The sequence below is a fragment of the Bactrocera tryoni genome, chromosome 2, assembly GCF_016617805.1.
Source record: "Bactrocera tryoni isolate S06 chromosome 2, CSIRO_BtryS06_freeze2, whole genome shotgun sequence".
In the NCBI taxonomy this organism is placed as follows: Eukaryota; Metazoa; Arthropoda; class Insecta; order Diptera; family Tephritidae; genus Bactrocera; species Bactrocera tryoni.
In genome coordinates this window covers 44,339,304-44,359,419 of record NC_052500.1, presented here as the reverse complement: position 1 = coordinate 44,359,419, position 20,116 = coordinate 44,339,304, and the positions used below count along the sequence as shown (strand labels likewise).

The 20,116-nt window shown below is 38.3% G+C and overlaps 1 protein-coding gene across 1 annotated transcript; it reads left to right on the top strand.

Moving 5' to 3' along the window:
- Nucleotides 1–4,349: 4,349 nt before the first annotated feature.
- Nucleotides 4,350–5,929, top strand: LOC120768715. The gene is made up of 3 exons (XM_040095486.1): nt 4,350–4,796; nt 4,849–4,930; nt 5,013–5,929. Exons 1-3 carry the CDS (start codon nt 4,350–4,352, stop codon nt 5,927–5,929), a joined length of 1,446 nt encoding a protein of 481 aa, XP_039951420.1.
- The last annotated feature ends 14,187 nt before the right edge of the window (nt 5,930–20,116 follow it).

Sequence of the window (20,116 nt, the reverse complement as noted above, 5' to 3'; positions counted from 1 at the left end):
TTTGGACTGCTTTCAGTAATTCGCACTCGTTACCTGGTGCGTCGGCTGTTTGCCGGCGCTTACGTCCCTTCTGCAGAGAATGCAGTGGCAGCTCATTCCCACGACAGCAGCGGTTTGATGGTAGCAGAGACGATGGCAGCAGCGGCGACGATAGCAGCAGCGGCGACGATGGCAGCAGCGGCGACGATGGCAGCAGCGGCGACGATGGCAGCAGCGGCGTTGTGGTAGCGGCGGGTTGATGGCAGCAGCGGTGCGATAACAGGGAAGTGATTTCAATGAAGTAATTACCGCAGCAACGGATTGGCAGGAACGGATGATTGCAATGGTTTTTTGGGCTAACCGGTTTTTAATTTGCGGCACTTCAAACAGTTTAGAAAACTGTTTTTTTTGTTTTTTTTTTAACTGTAACTTGGCTGTAAGTACCACTTTTTATTTTCTTTAGTTATGTACAGGCGAATTATATTTATGTATATACGTACATATATATATGCACACAATTTAGCACAATTTAGAAATTTTGTCACTTCGCCTTTCGTTTTTTCACTACTGTAAATTTCCTTTTTCTTATTCTTTTCTTTCGCTATCATAAGCTTAGGTACGTATGTATGTACATATATGGGTAAGTATATTTGGCCACTGTATTTTTTCAAGTATTCACGTACATATGTAAGTATTAAATACTTTTCCGCCACTTTTTCACTCTTGTTTTGAGTTTTATATTTTATTTTTTCTTTATTTAGGTATCACGATCCCTGCACAACTTGGTCACTTCCACTGTATATATGTATGAATTATGTACATATAGGTATGTATTTCTATATGTATTTTTAGTTAAGGTTATTATTTTTTATTTCTTTGTTTTTTGTTTTTGTTTTTTCAGGTTTAATTTTTTTTTTTTTTTAATTTTGGTCACCACTTTCACTTCGCCGAAAGCCGAACACCGAAAACCGAGATTGACAGGCAATTAGAAACGATATGGTTATTAAACCCGAAAACGAAAGTTAAATAAAATTCTTTAGTTCACGCACTAAGTCCCTGCTCGGGCGCCATGAAAAATTCTCAAGCGTTTTTGAGAAGCGAAAATATAAACTTGGGAAATGCGCGAATAAAACAAGAAGCCTAATTGCCTGTCTCGTAAATAAATTGCGATAATAAATGAAAACTCGTCCGGTCGATTCGATGATTCTAATACCAATTGCTTCTTTATTTAAGTTCATCTAGTTGCTTAGCCTAAATCTTAAACTAACGGCTTAAACTAGTGGTAATGTTCATATGTATAAAAAAGGGGTAAATATAATCATCTTCAACTTTTCGTTCAATATTGTAATAGATTATTGTAAGTATTAAGGTAAGTAGTAGATTAGTAGTATGAATGCATAATTAAGGTAAGTATACAATAATTTAAATAATTCAATATTTTATAATTTTTTATAATTCATTTTTCTTAATTTTAATTTCAGGTTTAAATATACATATATATCTTGTCGCTTGACGCAACACAGCCGAAGTCATTTGTTACATTTTGACTGAAACTTTGGGCTTACGAAAGGTGTATGCACGGTTTGTTCCGCACAAATTGACTGACGACCAAAAATTGCTCAGAATCCAACATTCGAAGGATGATTATTTGACCAAAAATCACATTTCAACCATTAACCACTCCCCGTATTCACCTGATATGACACCGTGCGACTTCTTCTTTTTCGGAAAAATGCATTTGCCCATGAAAGGAAAACGTTATGCAGACGTAGAGGCCATTCAAAAGGCTTGCACCAGCATACTGGCGGCCATACCGGTCGAACACTCGTTCGACATGCTTTTGGACCGTGCAAAAAGCTGTATTGAAGCAGATGGAAACTACTTTGAATAAAATAAACTGATTTTGCCGCAAAAAAAAACCATTTGTTCTGTTTTTTTTAAAGTTCTGTTTACTTTGGAACGCACCTTGTATATGTATTTCGAACTTTTCAGTTGACCTTATATCGTTTATGTTAGTAAATATGTACATACTAATAATCTAATATATAAAATTCTCGTGTCCCGGTGTACGTTATTGAACTCCTCTGAAACCGCTCGACCGATTTTCGTGAATCTTAGCGTGCATATCGGCTAGGGTGGAGAATCGGACAACATCTATTTTTCATCCTCCTAAATGTTAAGGGAAATTGGAAAATTCCCAAAAAATAACATTTTTCCATACAATTTTTTTTTAAATTTTTGTTTGTTTTGTTTTTCAAAATTTTTGTTTGTCAAATATTTGAATCATTCAATTTCGGTCGCATGCTTTTTTTATTCCGGCTGTTCAAAAGAAAAATTATTGAAAATTATTCAGTGAAAACGTTATGTTTCACATAAAGTTATCAATTACAAATTGAAATTTCTTACGAAGCCACGAAGAGGTCGCGCTAATATCGGTCGGCGTTCCTTTTGCCATCAACGTATGACAGCCCAAGACAAATGAACGACTACTCCCAGGATGCAATGACATACATGTGGAATTATGGAACGCGGTCAATCAGCAAGCGATCGTCACGATGTCACACCACGACTTTTCAAACAACAGCAGCGATGTTTGATGTACTTTATCTTGAAGCAACATATGATACATACATATATATGGTGCTGTTAGATGCTGGATGTATTTTTTGAGTAGCAAAAAAAAGTCATCCTAAATGTTAAGGGTGGTACTCCCATAAATTATTTTAACTTTCCGCGAAGAAAATTAAAAATTTTCTAAAATCGGGAAGTTATTGGTTGTTAAAGTTATTGGACCCGCTTATAACTTTTGAACGGATCAAGCGATTCAACCCTACCCAACGGCATTTCAAAGAGTTTCACTTAACTTAGATTTTCTAAAATTTTGACCCGATTCGGATAGCTAGATTTCGAGAAAACTCAAAAAAAAACAGCAAAAAAAAATTTTTCAAAAGTGGTTTTTTGGGAATAACTTCTAAACGGCTATATCGATCAATTCCATAAACTAAACAGCACTCAACCTCACAATACTACGCCGATTACCGCAAACCGGGTCAAAATCGATCAATTTTCTTGCGAGAAATCGTTGACGAAAGAAATCGCAAAAATATATTTTTTTGAAATAACTCTGAAACGACTCGACCGATTAATTCTGAAGACTTATCAGCTTTCGACTCTGAAAAATCACGTCGATGGCCGCAAACCGTGTCAAAATCGGTTGATTTGTTCGTGAGATATCGTTGACGAAATTCTATCCGCAATAGGGTTGCAAGATGGCAATCGAATATTACAATTGTAGTACGATAAATTCTTATTCATAGTTCATAATTTCAAGTTCCATTAATTATGAGAATAGGGACGAGGGCGATGCCGGTCTTCTGTCTTACTCACTAAACATTTGTCAGCAATTTTTTTTGGTTTTATTTGTGTATCAATCGTAGCAGTTTTTTTTGTGCAACTCTCATGTTAATTTTACTGTCATCATAAATTTATCATTCATTTCCACTGCAATAACTATTTATTCACAATTTATTAATCTGACAAAGACAGTTTTAACTCTCAGTTTATTAAGTGATATCATGTAAATAAACACGTGTTGTCAGCTCCCGTCAACAACGGCCATTATCGTACCTGTATATATTGTTCTTAACTATTTTTTGAAATAGTTTGAAATCAAAACGAAAAAGTGCAGGTGATTAATAAATATACCGGTTTTAATATTGTAAAAGGTAAGTCAAACAATAAGCAAATGAATACCATATTATGTCACTGTTTTTCATCAATACACTGATAGAAGGATTTATTGCCTATTAATAATTATTGCCAGTCAGCAATGCCAAAAAAAGCAAAGGGGCCAATTTGAGTCGTCGAACGACCATTTCTAGAGCCATGGGAGATATAAGAGCACGAAGATCAAGCGACCAAGTTCAAGAAAATAATGCAGATACGCGTATGAGAGTGAGGCAGTTACGTGAATCACAATCACAAGAGACACGAGATGAAAGAAATCAACAGAGACAATTAGAACGAAGAGAAACTCGCAGATTCATAGTCGACAGACGTAGAGGAATTGACCAACAACGCAAACAAGTTTATCGAGCATTAACATCAGATTCATTTCTTCAACTAGCATTCCAGTACGAGCCTGATGTTGAATATTACGCTCATTTCAAAGTGGTTATTGGTACTTTGGAAAAGGAATGCTCGCATTGTCATGCACTTAAATTTAAAAATGAACCAGTTGGGATGTGTTGCTCATCAGGAAAAGTACAACTAACTGAAATTGAAACACCACCTGAACCATTGCACGGTTTACTTATCGGTACAGATCCAGATTCTAGCCTGTTCCTGAAGTCAATTCGCATATTTAATTCATGTTTCCAAATGACATCGGTGGTGCAACAGTAATAGTTAATAATATTGCTGCAAACGGTCAACAATTTAATTCAACGTTCAAAATCAAAGGCCAAGTATATCACAAAGTGGGCTCATTGCTGCCAATGCCAAACGAATCTCATAAATTTTTACAAATCTACTTCATGCGAGGCGAGAACTCCGAACGTGCACTCGCCAATCGTGTGGATGCACGTTGCGACTACCATAATCTGAATTCAGCTTTTGCCAGTCGTATCGTCAGCGAGCTGGACGCTCTGTTAAATGAGCAAAATGAATTATTAAAGTTATTCAAATCACAAATGACCAAGCTACAGAGTGACAATCACGCAATTGTCATCAACCCTGATAGACACCAGCTGGAGAGCATATACGTAGATTCAACGCACCTGTTGTTGACGACGTTGCTGGAATCATGGTTGGCGACCGTACATCTACGCGACAAATTGTGATTCGAAGATCGATACCCATCGTTCATAGGACGCTCTCCAATATCCACTAATTTTCTGGAAGGGACAAGACAGATATTGCGTAAATATTAAACAACGAAATCCCGTAACAGGTAATTCTTTTATTATTAAGAACATAATTATTTGGTTATTAAAGAATAAATCTTCAATTAATTTAAATATATCTTATTACAGGAGCTGAAACAAATAAGAACGTTAGCTCAAAGGATTTTTATTCATATCATTTGATGATTAGACGCGGTCGAGACAACATCATTTTACGATGTCGTGAGCTTCGCCAACAATTTATAGTCGACATGTATGTGAAGATAGAAAGTGAAAGACTACGATACTTGCGATATAATCAACAGAAGCTGCGTACGGAAGAATATATTCACTTACGAGATGCTGTTGCGAACAATGCTGACACTGCCGAAATCGGTAACTCTGTTATCTTACCATCATCGTACGTAGGTAGTCCACGTCACATGCAAGAATACATTCAGGATGCCATGACTTTCGTGCGTGAATATGGACGACCGTGTCTTTTCATCACTTTTACATGTAATCCAAAATGGAAGGAAATTACATCGTTGCTATTACCAGGACAAAATGCAATGCATCGTCATGATATTACAGCACGTGTGTTTAAACAAAAATTAAAGTCTTTAATCAACTTTACTACAAAATTGCATGTATTTGGCTTCACACGTTGTTGGATGTATTCAGTTGAGTGGCAAAAGCGTGGATTACCTCATGCTTTCATTTTAATTTGGTTGGTCGACAAAATACGTGCTGAAAACGTTGACAGTTTGATTTCTGCAGAGATTCCAGATCCGTCTACTGATCAATTACTGTTTGATATTGTTACTGCAAGCATGATTCATGGTCCGTGCCGAAATCTGAATCGTTCATCACCTTGCATGGTAGACGGAAAATGTACAAAGCGTTTTCCTAAAGATTTTACTAACGATACGGTCACACATGTTGACGGATATCCAATATATCGTCGAAGAAGTACCGAAAATGGCGGACAAACTTTCATTAAAACTATCAGCTACGCAGACATCGACATTGACAATCGTTGGGTCAATACTCATATTCAATGCTGAGTCATGCTCAGTTCGGTGAAGAGTATCAAATATATTTGCAAATATGTGAATAAAGGGAGTGATATGGCTGTATTTAGAATTGAAAATACTAATGTACATTCTCCTCCGTTGAATCAAAATGATGAAATTACGAATTACCAAATTGACCGGTATGTCAGTTCCAATGAAGCTGTCTGGCGTATTTTCGGTTTCCCAATTCATTAACGGGATCCAGCAGTTATCCATTTAGCTGTCCACCTTGAAAACGGTCAGCGCGTATATTTCACGAACGATACAGTGCTTGATCGTGCTATAAATCCACCAAAAACTACGCTGACCGAATTTTTTGAATTTTGCAATCATGTGGATGCTTTTGGTGCCTTCGCACAAACACTTCTCTACTCTGAAGTTCCACGGTATTTTACATGGGCTCAAAAAAGGAAATGGATACCCCGCAAGCAAGGGACACCAGTTGATGTTTATTTAAATCAAATACTTTGGGTCGTGTATATACAGTCAATCCAAGGCAGACTGAGTGCTTTTACCTGCGACTATTGTTGGTTAATGTCACCGGGCCATTGTCATTTCAAGATATACGTAAGGTAGATGGACAACAGTATCCTACGTATAAAGATGCATGCCTTGCTCTAGGGTTGCTAGAAGACGACAATCACTGGGACAGTACGCTTGCTGAAGCAACATTAAACTGCACAGGATCACAAATTCGTCTACTATTTGCTATAGTACTGACTACATGTTTCCCGGCCCGAGCACAAATGTTGTGGGATAATCACAAAGATTCAATGACTGATGATATATTGTATCGACATCGTACAAGGTGCAATGATCTAACGATATCATTCAGTGATGCAATGTACAATGAAGCACAACTGGCGGTGAACATGCGCGTTCAAATGCTTCAGGATCCATCCGCCGAAAATTTCTCTAAACAACTGTTAGATATAGGTGATGGGAAAGTTGATGTACATGAAAATACTGGATGCATCAAATTACAGACGGACTTCTGCACAATCATTGACTCGCAAAATACTCTCATCGATCACATATTTCCCGACGTACACACACAATATGCAAATCGTAAGTGGCTGGCAGAAAGAGCGATTTTGGCAGCTAAAAATGTGGACGTCAATGGGTTAAATTTAAAGATTCAACAGTTGTTGCCTGGGGACTTGGTGTCATACAAATCTATCGATGGAGTTTGCGATACCAACGAGACTGTGAATTATCCAATTGAGTTTTTAAATTCATTGGATTTGCCAGGCATGCCACCAAGCCATTTACAATTGAAGGTTGGATCTCCGATTATTCTGCTTCGCAATTTAAACCCACCAGAGCTGTGTAATGGCACACGGTTAGTCATTAAAAAATTAATGAAAAACGTCATTGAAGCCATCATCTTGAACGATTACTACAGATGTGCCAATTAAATTCAAACGCACTCAATTCCCTATTAGATTGGCATTCGCTATGACGATCAATAAGTCACAAGGCCAGACATTGTCTGTATGTGGCTTAGATTTGGAAACACCATGCTTTTCCCACGGACAACTATATGTGGCATGTTCTCGCGTGGGAAAACCCTCCAGTTTGTTTGTGTTGGCTAAAGACGGACTAACCAAGAATATTGTACAATCTATTGCACTGAGAGATTAATTTTTTTTTCAGTTGCCATAATTGATAGGATAATATGAATAATTATTTTTGATATTTAGAAAGCTATCAAAAATTGTAATTTAAAATATATTCGTTACTTTAATAAGGATTAATTTATTAACTTAAATAAAGCATACTTTAATTGTTTATAATGCTTTCGATTATAAGTACCTCCCAGCACACTTAGTAGTAGATAGTTATTTTTATTGAACTAAAAAAATGTTTCCTAGAAATAATATAAATGGCAAAACAACGTTTGCCGGGTCAGCTAGTATATTATACAAACATACATATAATGAACATAATTGTTAGCTATAATATCGTTTAGTGCAGAAAATGAATGAAATCCGTCGAGATATTGACAATGTCCATATGTTCCTACTATTTATTATAAGTTCCACACTTTATTGAGTACATATTGCATATATCTCAAAAGAAGTGTCGCAATCAAATTAAACGAGTGTAATCGTTTTGTTTTAAATTTTTTCGTTATCTTGATGTTTTTTCGCTTAGTTGTAACATTTTGGCAAAAAAAAATAAAAAATAACATTTTGGCAAAAAAAAAAAAATACGTTTTTGGCAAAATGTTACAACTAAGCGAAAAAACATCAAGACAGGGAAAAAATTTGAAAGGTCATAAAAAAAAAAACTGACACATACGAAAGCCAAACCCTTTGAGAATTTTACTATACTGACCTAGTACCATCACCCTGACTTGGAATTTCTCACCCCCCAGATTTGCTGTTGTACTGTGTTATTACTATTTTATTCATAACTAGCTGACCCCGCAGACGTTGTTGAAATGAAAAGAAAGTTGAATTTTTCAATGTAACGCATCTTGATAAACCACATTTTTTGGTTTCTGTTCCACGCTCTGTACGCCCACATTATTATTACTGAATGATTTTTTTAATAGAGTATAGTTTTTCCTTAAGCTGCATATTTATTCCACAAAGGCAACAATGAATAATTTTTGTTTTATATGACCCAGCCACTATCGCCCAAAATTTTTCTATTGGGAGAAGTTCTGCACAATTAGGGGAATTAAGGATTTTTGGTATTACTTAAACCTTGTTGCTTTGATACCTCTTCATGGCATTGGCCGTACGCGTATTTTTGCCAAAATATTTTTTTTCTGAAATTTGTTTGGGTACATAATTGCACAGTGTATATTGAATATTGTATATGTTGGCATTTACAACTTTTCCTTTGCTCAAAGCGTTTTCGTATCCTTTAATGATACTACAAACTATTGTTTCGGCAATTTAAAGTGTTTTCCAATCTTTGCCGCACGCGTCTTTTTGTGAAACATTCTGTTACTCAGATCTTTTTGGGTACTTAATTGTACGGTATGCATTTAGTCCAGCGTACTCCATTTCACATTTAAAAGACCAGTAATATGCATTGGGAGGATGGAGTCATGTGTAGAAGTTCACGCAAGTGAGGAAAGTTCTCTGATCGTCATTCACTTGGGAGTGGCCAGAAACGATTCTTTTACATATGACTCAAGCAGCTCACGACTTCCGGTCTTTGACCAAGTATCCTCTGGGTAGCCTAAGAACATCCGTTTGAAGGCGAGCTAAAGTGAGAAGACGAAACATTCACTCCGCAGGGTTGTGCGTTGGGCTTGGGACCCGCCACGTAAAAAGACAGCCCCAATGAAAGGAAGCAACAAGCCTCGGATAAGAGACCCCCCTTTTGATGACGACCATGGCAAACGAAATAAGGACTACGAATTAAGGGTATGCACCTGGAAAGTCCGGTCCCTTAATTGGGAAGGTGCCCCTGCCCGGCTGGTTGATCTCCTCGTAAAAATAAAGGCTGACATCACCGCCGTCCAAAAAATTCGATGGACGGGACAAGGACTGAGACAAGTAGGTCCTTGTGGCATTTACTACAGTGGCCATATAAAGGAGTGCAAGTTTGGTGTGGGATTCTTGGTGGAAGAGAGACTCCGTCGCCGAGTACTATCATTCACTCCGGTGAATGAACGTCTAGCCACAATCCGCATCAAAGCAAGGTTCTTCAACATATCGCTGATTCGCGCCCACGCCCCGACGGAAGAGAAGGACGATGTGACCAAAGATGCCTTCTATGAGCGCTTGGAGCGCACTTATGAGAGCTGCCCTCGCCACGATGTCAAAATCGTGCTTGGCGACTTTAACGCCAGGGTGGGCAAAGAAGGTATATTTGGCACTACGGTCGGTAAATTCAGCAATTCAAAAAGAGGCCCCAAATATGGATATCTTTAGTACTAGATTCCAGCACAAGAAAATACATCAAGTTACCTGGCTGTCTCCGGATCGAAAAACCACCAACCAGATTGATCATGTTGTGATAGACGAAAGAAACGTCTCCAGTGTTCTAGACGTGCGTACGCTCCGAGGTCCTAACATCGACTCGGACCACTATCTTGTTGCAGCCAAGATTCGCACCCTGTGCAGCAAAAAACGCATGCCAACAAACACAAGGAAGGTTCGACGTCGAGAAGCCGCAATCACAACAGACAGCAGAACGATTTTCTACTCGGCTTGCGCTCCTGCTCTCTGAGAGCATTCGTCAACAACTCGGTATAAGGGAACTGTGGGACGGCATTTCAAACTCCTTACGTACAGCTGCAACCGAAACCATTGGTTTTCGAAAAATGCAAAAGAACAGCTGGTACGACGAGAAGTGCCATATCGCAGCGGAGAGGAAACAGGCTGCCTACCTCGCAACGTTACGATCGACCACAACACGTGCGGGATGGGATAGATACCGAAAGTTGAAGAGGGAAGCGAGACGTATTTGCATACAGAAAAGAAAGAGGCCGAAATTCGTGAGTATGAAGAGCTTGATAAGCTGGCCGACAGGGTAATGCTCGAAAATTCTATGAAAAAATGCGGCGGCTTATAAAAGGTTTCAAGACCGGAGCATACTCTTGTAGAACCCCCAAAGGTGATCTAGTCACCGATGCCCTGAGCATACTTAAATTATGGAGGGAACACTTCTCCAGCCTGCTGAGTAGCAGTGAACGTATAACACCAGGAGAAGGCGAACCCGATTCCCCAATCGATGACGATGTAGCAGACGTTCCATTGCCCGACCATGAAGAAGTTCGAATAGCAATTACCCGCCTGAGGAACAGCAAAGCGGCGGAGGCCGATGGATTACCGGCCGAGCTATTCAAACACGGATAATCGACACACACCACCTCTTCGTCGATTTCAAAGCCGCTTTCGACAGCACGAAAAGGAACTGCCTTTATGCCGCGATGTAAGAATTTGGTATCCCCGCAAAACTAATACGGATGTGTAAACTGACGTTGAGCAACACGAAAAGCTCGGTCAGGATCGGGAAGGACCTCTTCGAGCCGTTCGATACCAAACGAGGTTTCAGACAAGGCGACGCCCTATGGTGCGACTTCTTCAAGCTGCTGCTGGAGAAAATAATTCGAGCTGCAGAACTTAATCGAGCAGGTACAATCTTTAATAAGAGTATACAGCTGCTGGCGTATGCAGATGATATTGATATCATCGGCCTCAACACCCGCACCGTTAGTTCTGCTTTCTCCAGACTAGACAAGGAAGCAAAAGAAATGGGTCTAGCAGTGAACGAGGGCAAGACGAAATATCTCCTGTCATCAAACAAACAGTCGTCGCACTCTCGATTTGGCTCTCACGTCACTGTTGACAGTCATAACTTTGAAGTCGTAGATAATTTCGTCTATCTTGGAACCAGCGTAAACACCAACCACAATGTCAACCTAGAAATCCAAAGCAGGATAACTCTTGGCAACAGGTGCTACTTCGGGCTGAGTAGGCAATTGAGAAGCAAAGTCCTCTCTCTATGAACAAAAACCAAACTCTATAAGTCACTCATAATTCCCGTCCTGCTATAAGGTGCAGAGGCCTGGACGATGACAACAACTGATGAGTCGATGTTGCGAGTTTTCGAGAGAAAAGTTCTGCGAAAGATTTATGGTCCTTTGCGCGTTGGCCACGGCGAATACCGCATTCGATGGAACGATGAGCTGTACGAGATATACGACGACATTGACATAAGCAGTTCAGCGAATTAAAAGACAGCGGCTACGCTGACTAGGTCATGTTGTCCGGATGGACGAAAACACTCCAGCTCTGAAAGTATTCGACGCAGTACCCGCCGGGGGAAGCAGAGGAAGAGGAAGACCTCCACTCCGCTGTAAGGACCAAGTGGTTCAATTCATTGTATCGAATCAGAAATACTACAATGCAACGAGTAAGAAAGAGCTTAGTGCGTCTGTAACCGAACATCATATCCTCAGCAGGAAACGAAATTTTGCAATTTGTTTCTATCATATTTGGTATCTCATATCTTATAGTTAAGGTAATAGATCTATTTAGTTTCATTCTTTATTATGCTTTATATTATTAATTAACTCAAATTAAGAAAACATGTCCACTTAATTTCATTAAAATATCAAACATACTGCATATCAAATTCAGCTTGAGAGTCACAAACCATATTAAGATGGACATTGGGGATAGGGTTAGGTCTGGACTCATTGCGTTAACTATTGGTATTATAAGTATACTTGAGAATCTATTTGCACACAACTGTGAGCACAACTACTATGGGCGAAAAACAGTACGACTTTTTAATTAAAATTTCGTGCGAAAGCCCATTCGTCTAAATATTCTTTTCTAGGTTGACATGATCCAGTGGCGTAGCTAGGGGAGGGCGAAGGGGGCCGTCGCCCCTGGCGCAACGTCTTGGGGGGCGGCAAAATGGTATTTAAAAACTCCAATTCGGGCAAAAATTCCTGCAAATTGTGTCAAAAGTGTACAAGATATAGGGCAAAAATGGGTTTTTTCTATGGCTTTTAATAAGATGTCTTGTAAATTTCCAATCAATTTCCTCAAAAACTGTATTGTGAGAATTTTGGAACTTCAGAATATGCGTGGCTTCTAGTTCCTAAATTTTATATACTTAATATCGAAGGTATTTTGTAAAAATTCACTTTTGTTTGAACCACCTCCTGAAACTTGTAGGTAGGTAGATAAAGGGGGGCGGCAGAACATCCTTGGCCCCGGGCGCCTGAAGTTGTAGCTACCCCACTGACATGATCAGTTGCATCTGTGCTAAATGTTACGTCAAAGTAATCATTATTGTTTAGTATACGCTTGTATTTTTGAAGAATATAAAGTGCATTCGGCGATTCTTATGATGTGTGAAATTATTCAACAAAGAAGTTCCCCTAAATTTTGCGAGTGGAATCAAATTCCTGTTACCGAAACGTTCAGAAAAGTCTTTCGGTGATAATTGTTTGTCGCGAGCTTGTGCTTTTGATTGGTACACTATTCAAAGAGGGTTGAGAACGCGTTGACGACAAGCCAAATCCAAGAAGGTCATCAACATCAACTGATTGACTGATCAACACGTCAATAAAATAATGAATTGGTGGTTGAGAATCGACGATTAACTGTCAGATATCTTACTGGCATTGTTGGAATATCGGAAGAATCAGTGAAAACCATTTTGAAAGACAATTTAGATCTAAGAAAAGTGAAAGAGCGATTGCTTCCAAATTTTTAGAATTATTTTCTTTTGAAACATTTTTTTAACAAGTATAACGCAAAGTTATGGAACAATTAAAGTTTATGTTGGTGTTAATAAGTGTATTTAACATCATATTAAGTGTAATAAATAAATAACTACAAATAAGGTCTGAATCTATATTAAAAATTTTTAATACGGAATCAAATAACGCTAATAAAAATATAAACATTGAATTTTATTCGGGTATTTGGCACTCACACTCACATGTGTGTATAACATTATCTTGGCATCTTAATTTTACAGTTTAAAATTCGGTCTCCAACCGCGCGTACTTCCCTTATAACACAATTGAAAATACCAGCTAATTCTTTTACTATACTGATAAATCCATTTAATTCAAGCACCACTGAAGATATCGGAATAAACTTTATACAAATAGTGCTTTCACAGTGCTATGTTCTTACCTAAAGATCGTCCATACCCGATTTTTACCCAAAATTTCAATGAATCTGTGAAACATCTTAATGAAATTAAGAAACTACTCTTGCAACCTGTTGCTACGGAGTATAATAGTTTTGTTTACTTAAGGGTTATACGTATCACCTAAAACTAAGCGAGATAGACATATGGTTATATACATATATATATCTATATTTATATATAAATATGTACTATATATATACATATATGATGATCAGGATAACGATAAAAGTTGAAATCCGTCCGTCCGTTCATGCAAGCTGTAACTTGAGCAAAAATTTAGATATCTTGATGAAACTTGGTATACGGGTTCCTTTGTACGGGTTCTCCCATATAACTAATATCCGGATTTTCAAACAACCGGTTGACTGTCCTGCTTTTATAATTTGTTGAAAAGATTTAAATAGATAACATCGGGACAATGCTATTTCTATCTCCCATATACTTAATATAAGTCGGTCGCTATGTAAGAAATACTATACTATAATCCCCATTTTGGCCATAACATTCTATTACACGTGTAAAGTGCTGGAGCTGCCTTCTTTACCCTTAAACTAACAAGTACCCCCTACTTTCTTAAATCCGCAAATATTTTATTCATTGTTAAAATCCATAGATGTGGAGAAAACGCGCCTATGTGGAGTGTACCCCTTCGGACAGATCTGTACATCGTTGATGCTCCCAGCTTTGAAATTATTGACCTGCTCAAGAATATCTGTTCAATTTATTTTCCGAAAGGCTCAGAGGCGCCCAAATCGTTAAACGCGGTCTATATAGCCATAAGCTGGATGTTGTTGAAAGCGCCTTCTATGTATAGGATAGCTACAAGGCTCTATACTTTTATCTTCTAGGGTATACTCCATCGTGTGCTTTTCAGAGCTGCCTGGAAAGTGAGTATCTATTAGCAGACCTAAAGATTCTTCACTGGATACCGTCCAGTTGTGATCCGGCTTCCGAAGGTATCCAATGTTATGTTGTGGCACAGCCATTGTTTTCCTAAGTCTAGACGCTTTCTACGACGGAACGATAATATTACGAAAATATTTCCACGAATTTCTTTTGGCTTTCCTTACTTCTTCTTTATATGACCTTAAGAGATTTTAATAGTTATTCCACTCCTCTTCTCCTTAGGATAATTTGGCAAAATAAATTGCTTCCTACAATCTTTCTGTATGTTCTTAAGTTCCGAATTATCCCCCTACTACTTATTAATGGACAAACCACTTCTAATGTTTGTCGACAAGAGTTCGTGAACTGTTTAACAAGGATGTACTTTATCTTAATGAGAATGAGATATCGTGTTTTTCTAATAACAGTGAATCTTTGCGGATAATGTGGATAAAATCGGGCCATTACCGAAGGACTCCATTGTTATGTCGTAAATAGCCCCCAAATGATTTGCATTACTTGCTTGAAAATCCAAAGCACGTAATCGCTTTCCCGTCATAAATTTGCGCAAGGGTTTTCAACCTTTTTCTGGAAGAAGTTTATTGGACATGGGGCATGTTGGCATAAAATCCAAAACGTTATGTTCATCAGTTAGTCTAAAGTCTGCAATTTGTATGGCAGTTAATATTAATGATGGAAATTTTAATAGTATTAATACAGAGAAAGAAATAATTATAGTGCAAATAACTTGTATAACCCAAGGCTTTTTAGGAAAGAGAAATCAACATTTGAAAATATTAGTTTTTTTACATCTCAGAAAGAATTTTTAATGCATATAGTTAAGTTGTAATTGACTTTATTGAAACACTGTCGAAATCAAACTATAACTTTTGTCGTTACAATGTAAAGCTTATAACCTAATACAATCCAATGTCGGGTGGAGTGGGAGATAAAATAATATTTAAGGAGAAAGAATAAATAAGATAATAAGAAATGGAGATTATAAAGGTTAATTGTTAGAAAGCGTATGAAATATAATATATTAGGTGTGGATATAAATACGTAACACCTCCACCCTCAAAAAATTTGCGTCTCTGGAAATTCTTAATGTAACATTTTTAAATAATTTTCATAAGTTTCTTAAAGTTATCGTTTAAAGTATTTTGATTATTAAAGACGATTGAGTTTTGCAGTCCTCATTCTTTATGTATCTGCTTAAATTATCGGCTACTATATTATCTTTACCTTTTATATAGGTTATATCAAAATCGTACTCGTTAAGGAAAATTTTCCACCTTTGCAGTTTCATGTTAGGCTCTTTCGGATTATTTAACCACGTCAAAGGTTTATGATCGGTTTGAAATTCAAATTTACTGCCGTACATACATATATGTAGGTTCGAAAGTGTTTTATTGACCAAACTACAACAAACATTTCTTTTTCTATAGTCGTATAACGAATCTTATGGTCATCTAAAGTACGTGATGCAAAGCAAATTGGATGGCCGCTTTGGTTTAGAACTGAGACGATGGTGTACTGAGATGCGCCAATTGTTAGTATACATTTTTTATTGAAATCTGGTGGTTGTAAAACCGGCTCACTTGTAATTAACTTAAAAGTTCACTATCTTTACTGTTAACAACTCAATGTTTTTTAAAATACCGAATGATTGTATGGAGTCATGTGTAAAAGTTCACGCAAGTGAGGAAATAAGGACTACGAATTGAGGGCATGCACCTGGAATGTCCGGTCCCTTAATTGGGAAGGTGCCTTGCCCAGCTGGTTGATCTCCTCGTAAAAATAAAGGCTGACATCACCGCCGTCCGAAAAATTCGATGGACGGGACAAGGACTGAGACAAGTAGGTCCTTGTGGCATTTAATGTGTGGGATTCTTGGTGGGAGAGAGACTCCGTCGCCGAGTACTATCATTCACTCCGGTGAAAAGGACGATGTGACCAAAGATGACTTCTATGAGCGCCACGAGGTCAAAATCGTGCTTGGCGACTTTAACGCCAGGGTGGGCAAAGAAGGTATCTTTGGCACTACGGTCGGTAAATTCAGCCTCCACGACGAAACCTCCCAAAAAGAGGCCCGAAATATGGTTATCTTTAGTACTAGATTCCAGCACAAGAAAATACATCAAGCTACCTGGCTGTCTCCGGATCGAAAAACCACCAACCAGATCGATCATGTTGTGATAGACGAAAAACGTCTCCAGTGTTCTAGACGTGCGTACGCTCCGAGGTCCTAACATCGACTCGGACCACTATCTTGCAGCAGCCAAGATTCGCACCCTCCTCTGTGCAACAAAAAACGCACGTCAACAAACACAAGAAAGGTTCGACGTCGAGAAGCTGCAATCACAACAGACAGAAGAACGATTTTCTACTCGGCTTGCACTCCTGCTCTCTGAGAGCACTCGTCAACAACTCGGTATAAGGGAACTGTGGGACGGCATTTCAAACTCCTTACGTACAGCTGCAACCGAAACCATTGGTTTTCGGAAAATGCAAAAGAACAGCTGGTACGATGAGGAATGCCATGTAGCAGCGGAGAGAAAACAGGCTGCCTACCTCGCAACGTTACGATCGACCACAACACGTGCGGGATGGGATAGATACCGAGAGTTGAAGAGGGAAGCGAGACGCACTTGCAGATAGAAATAGAAAGAGGCCGAAATGCGGCTTTCTAAGCTGGCCGACAGGGGTAATGCTCGAAAATTCTATGAAAAAATGCGGCGGCTTACAGAAGGTTTCCAGACCGGAGCATAGTCTTGTAGAACCCTCAAAGGTGATCTAGTCACCGATGCCCTGAGCATACTTAAATTAATCATGGTATCCCCGCAAAACTGATACGGCTGTGAAAATCCAACGCAGGATAATTCTTGCCAACAGGTACTACTTCGGACTGAGTAGGCAATTGAGAAGCAAAGTCCTCTCTCGACGAACAAAAGCCAAGCTCTATAAGTCACTCATAATTCCCATCCTGCTATATGGTGCAGAGGCCTGGACGATGACAACAACTGATGAATCGACGTTGCGAGTTTTCGAGAGGAAAGTTCTGCGAAAGATTTATAGTCCTTCGCGCGTTGGCCACGGCGAATACCGCATTCGATGGAACGATGAGCTGTACGAGATATACGACGACATTGACATAGTTCAGCGAATTAAAAGACAGCGGCTACGCTGGCTAGCTCATGTTGTCCGTATGGACGAAAACACTCCAGCTCTGAAAGTATTCGACGCAGAACCCCCCGGGGGAAGCAGAGAAAGAGGAAGACCTCCACTCCCTTGGAAGGACCAAGTGGAGTAGGACCTGGCTTCGCTTAGAATATCCAATTGGCGCCACGTAGCGAAAAATGAATTGAATTTAAATGTTTTGCAAATGTGCTATTAAACTAACGCGCAATTCGTTTTGTGTACTAAATACATGCAAATCTTCATTTTTGAAATATTTCTCTATTTCGTATTCTTCTTCTTCACAAAAATAAAGCGTTAGTGTCACATTGCCTGTAACAAGCATTTAAGTTCTATAATTAACTTCAGGGTTTAAGCTAAGCAGTACATTGTTTCGCAATATACCGTCGAAGTAGTCGTGAAAAGCCAATTTGATAAAATCGACAAATTGATTTTCATTCTGAAATTCTTTAAAAAGCGGTACGCTGTACCGTATTTTTCTTAAGACATTTCCGTTTAAGAGTTTAATATTGAAAGTAGGTGGCATTGTTCTTCATTTCGGATTACAAACTCTAGGATTTATTATGTTAAATTCAGCACTAGCATCTATAATAAATCCCGTGGTTATGACTATATTAGGTAATTTACCTGAACGCCAAAGTGAAAATTTAGGTTATTTTCGTTTATGCCTATATTCATTGGCTCAAGTTTAAGTTCTCTATGAGAAGAGTTGTTGTTGTTATAAGGATGTCGGATACGTCTAGTTTTATGATTGTATTGTGTGCTTAAGTTTGTTGGTTATGGTTTTCTGTTCTGTGTGTCTGGTGTGGTGTTAAAAACTTTAGTTTAACCCATTTCCGGCCGCATTTAGATCCACTGCTTTGATTTCATTCAAACTTTATATTCTGGTGTTTTTTGAGATTTTTACATTAAGCCGTTTAGCCACGAGAATGTGGTCGAAAAGTCGACCATCAGCCGAAACGATACTTACTACAGTGAAACAGTGTTTTGCTAGAGTTTATCATTCAAAACGTTTATTTCGTTCAATTTTCAATTTCACATTACATTTTTTTTACAATAAAAGATAGATACATACCTGTCATAAGTAAGTTTGGTAAAACTCTTCTTCTTCTTCTTCAGTAAACATGTAGAGCTAGATCGCATTGTGTGCATTTATATGACGAATGTTTGTGACAATTTTGACAACGGCGAAGCATCTCTAATTTGTCAATGCCATATCCAACTTTGTCTTTACGAACACTCTCTAGAGCGGCGTCTTTGGATTTTCGAACAGCTGTCACGAATAGTTCCTGTAGCATAATATCCCAAAAAGGTGAGGTGACTCATCAATTTGTGAGAAGTGAAGCAGTTGTCAAACGCAACACAATGTTCACGTAGATCGTCAAGTTGGTTCAATAACTTTAGAACGACCATTTCACCTAAGCCGCAGTTTTTGTATTCGGGTTCTCGATTCTCATTTGCACCACTGTACGGAATGAACGAATACAAATAGCCATCAGACGAACATAATCCCGGTATTTGAAGCCAAATGTAATGTGTTTTCCCTTGATAAACATTTTGCAAGAATGACGGCTGTAGTAAGCAATCATCTGCTCATCGATAGACAGGTTGTGTGAGAATATGCCAAACTGCATGAATTTCTTATTCAAACGAATGTTCCACGGGGTCACTTTGACGAACTTATCACTGGCATCGATAGTTTGATTATTGCATAGAGCCTTATCACACACGGCAACTTTTGTTGCGGCAACTCTTAGTTTATAGGCGAGGGGCGACGAGGAGAGGAGAATCGCGCCGAGTTTCCAGTGTTCAGCAACTCGCTTTGTGTTCTTATTCGTAACAGTTCGCTGCGACGTTTTTCGGCATTCGTGTTCTTTCTTTCGTAGTACATAGTTGCATTTGCGTATATTTTTTTGAAATTAATATTTTGAATATATATAAAAAATCTAATTTCATCTTTTGGTAAGTAATTTGCAAATATGTATACAAATATACATAATATAATATAAATATTTTAGTAAATGGAGTATGACGAAAAAATCTAATTAATTAAAGATATTGTGAAATATATGGAGGAAGCCATACAAATTGATTCAGACGATAGTAAAAAGGGTGATATATGTTTGTTTTAGTAAATAAAATGTATTTCTTAATTGACAGAGCTAATTAATATATGTGATAGAGTGGCCCAAATACCTATAAGGAAAAAGAAACGACAATGGGTTAAAGTAAAGAGTAGACAATGGGTTAAAGTAAAGTGAAAGGGAATGAGAAAAAAACTCGAGCAGAGTTGCGCAACACAAGTTGCTCGTGTGAAGGTAATGGGCGACAGCAAAAGAGAATCGCCCGAGAATTAGCAACTAAAGTTGCCGCATGTAATCGCAAACATACATGGAAATACTTCTTTATTAGTTTTATCGATGATCGATTTTCGCGTAGTTCATCGAA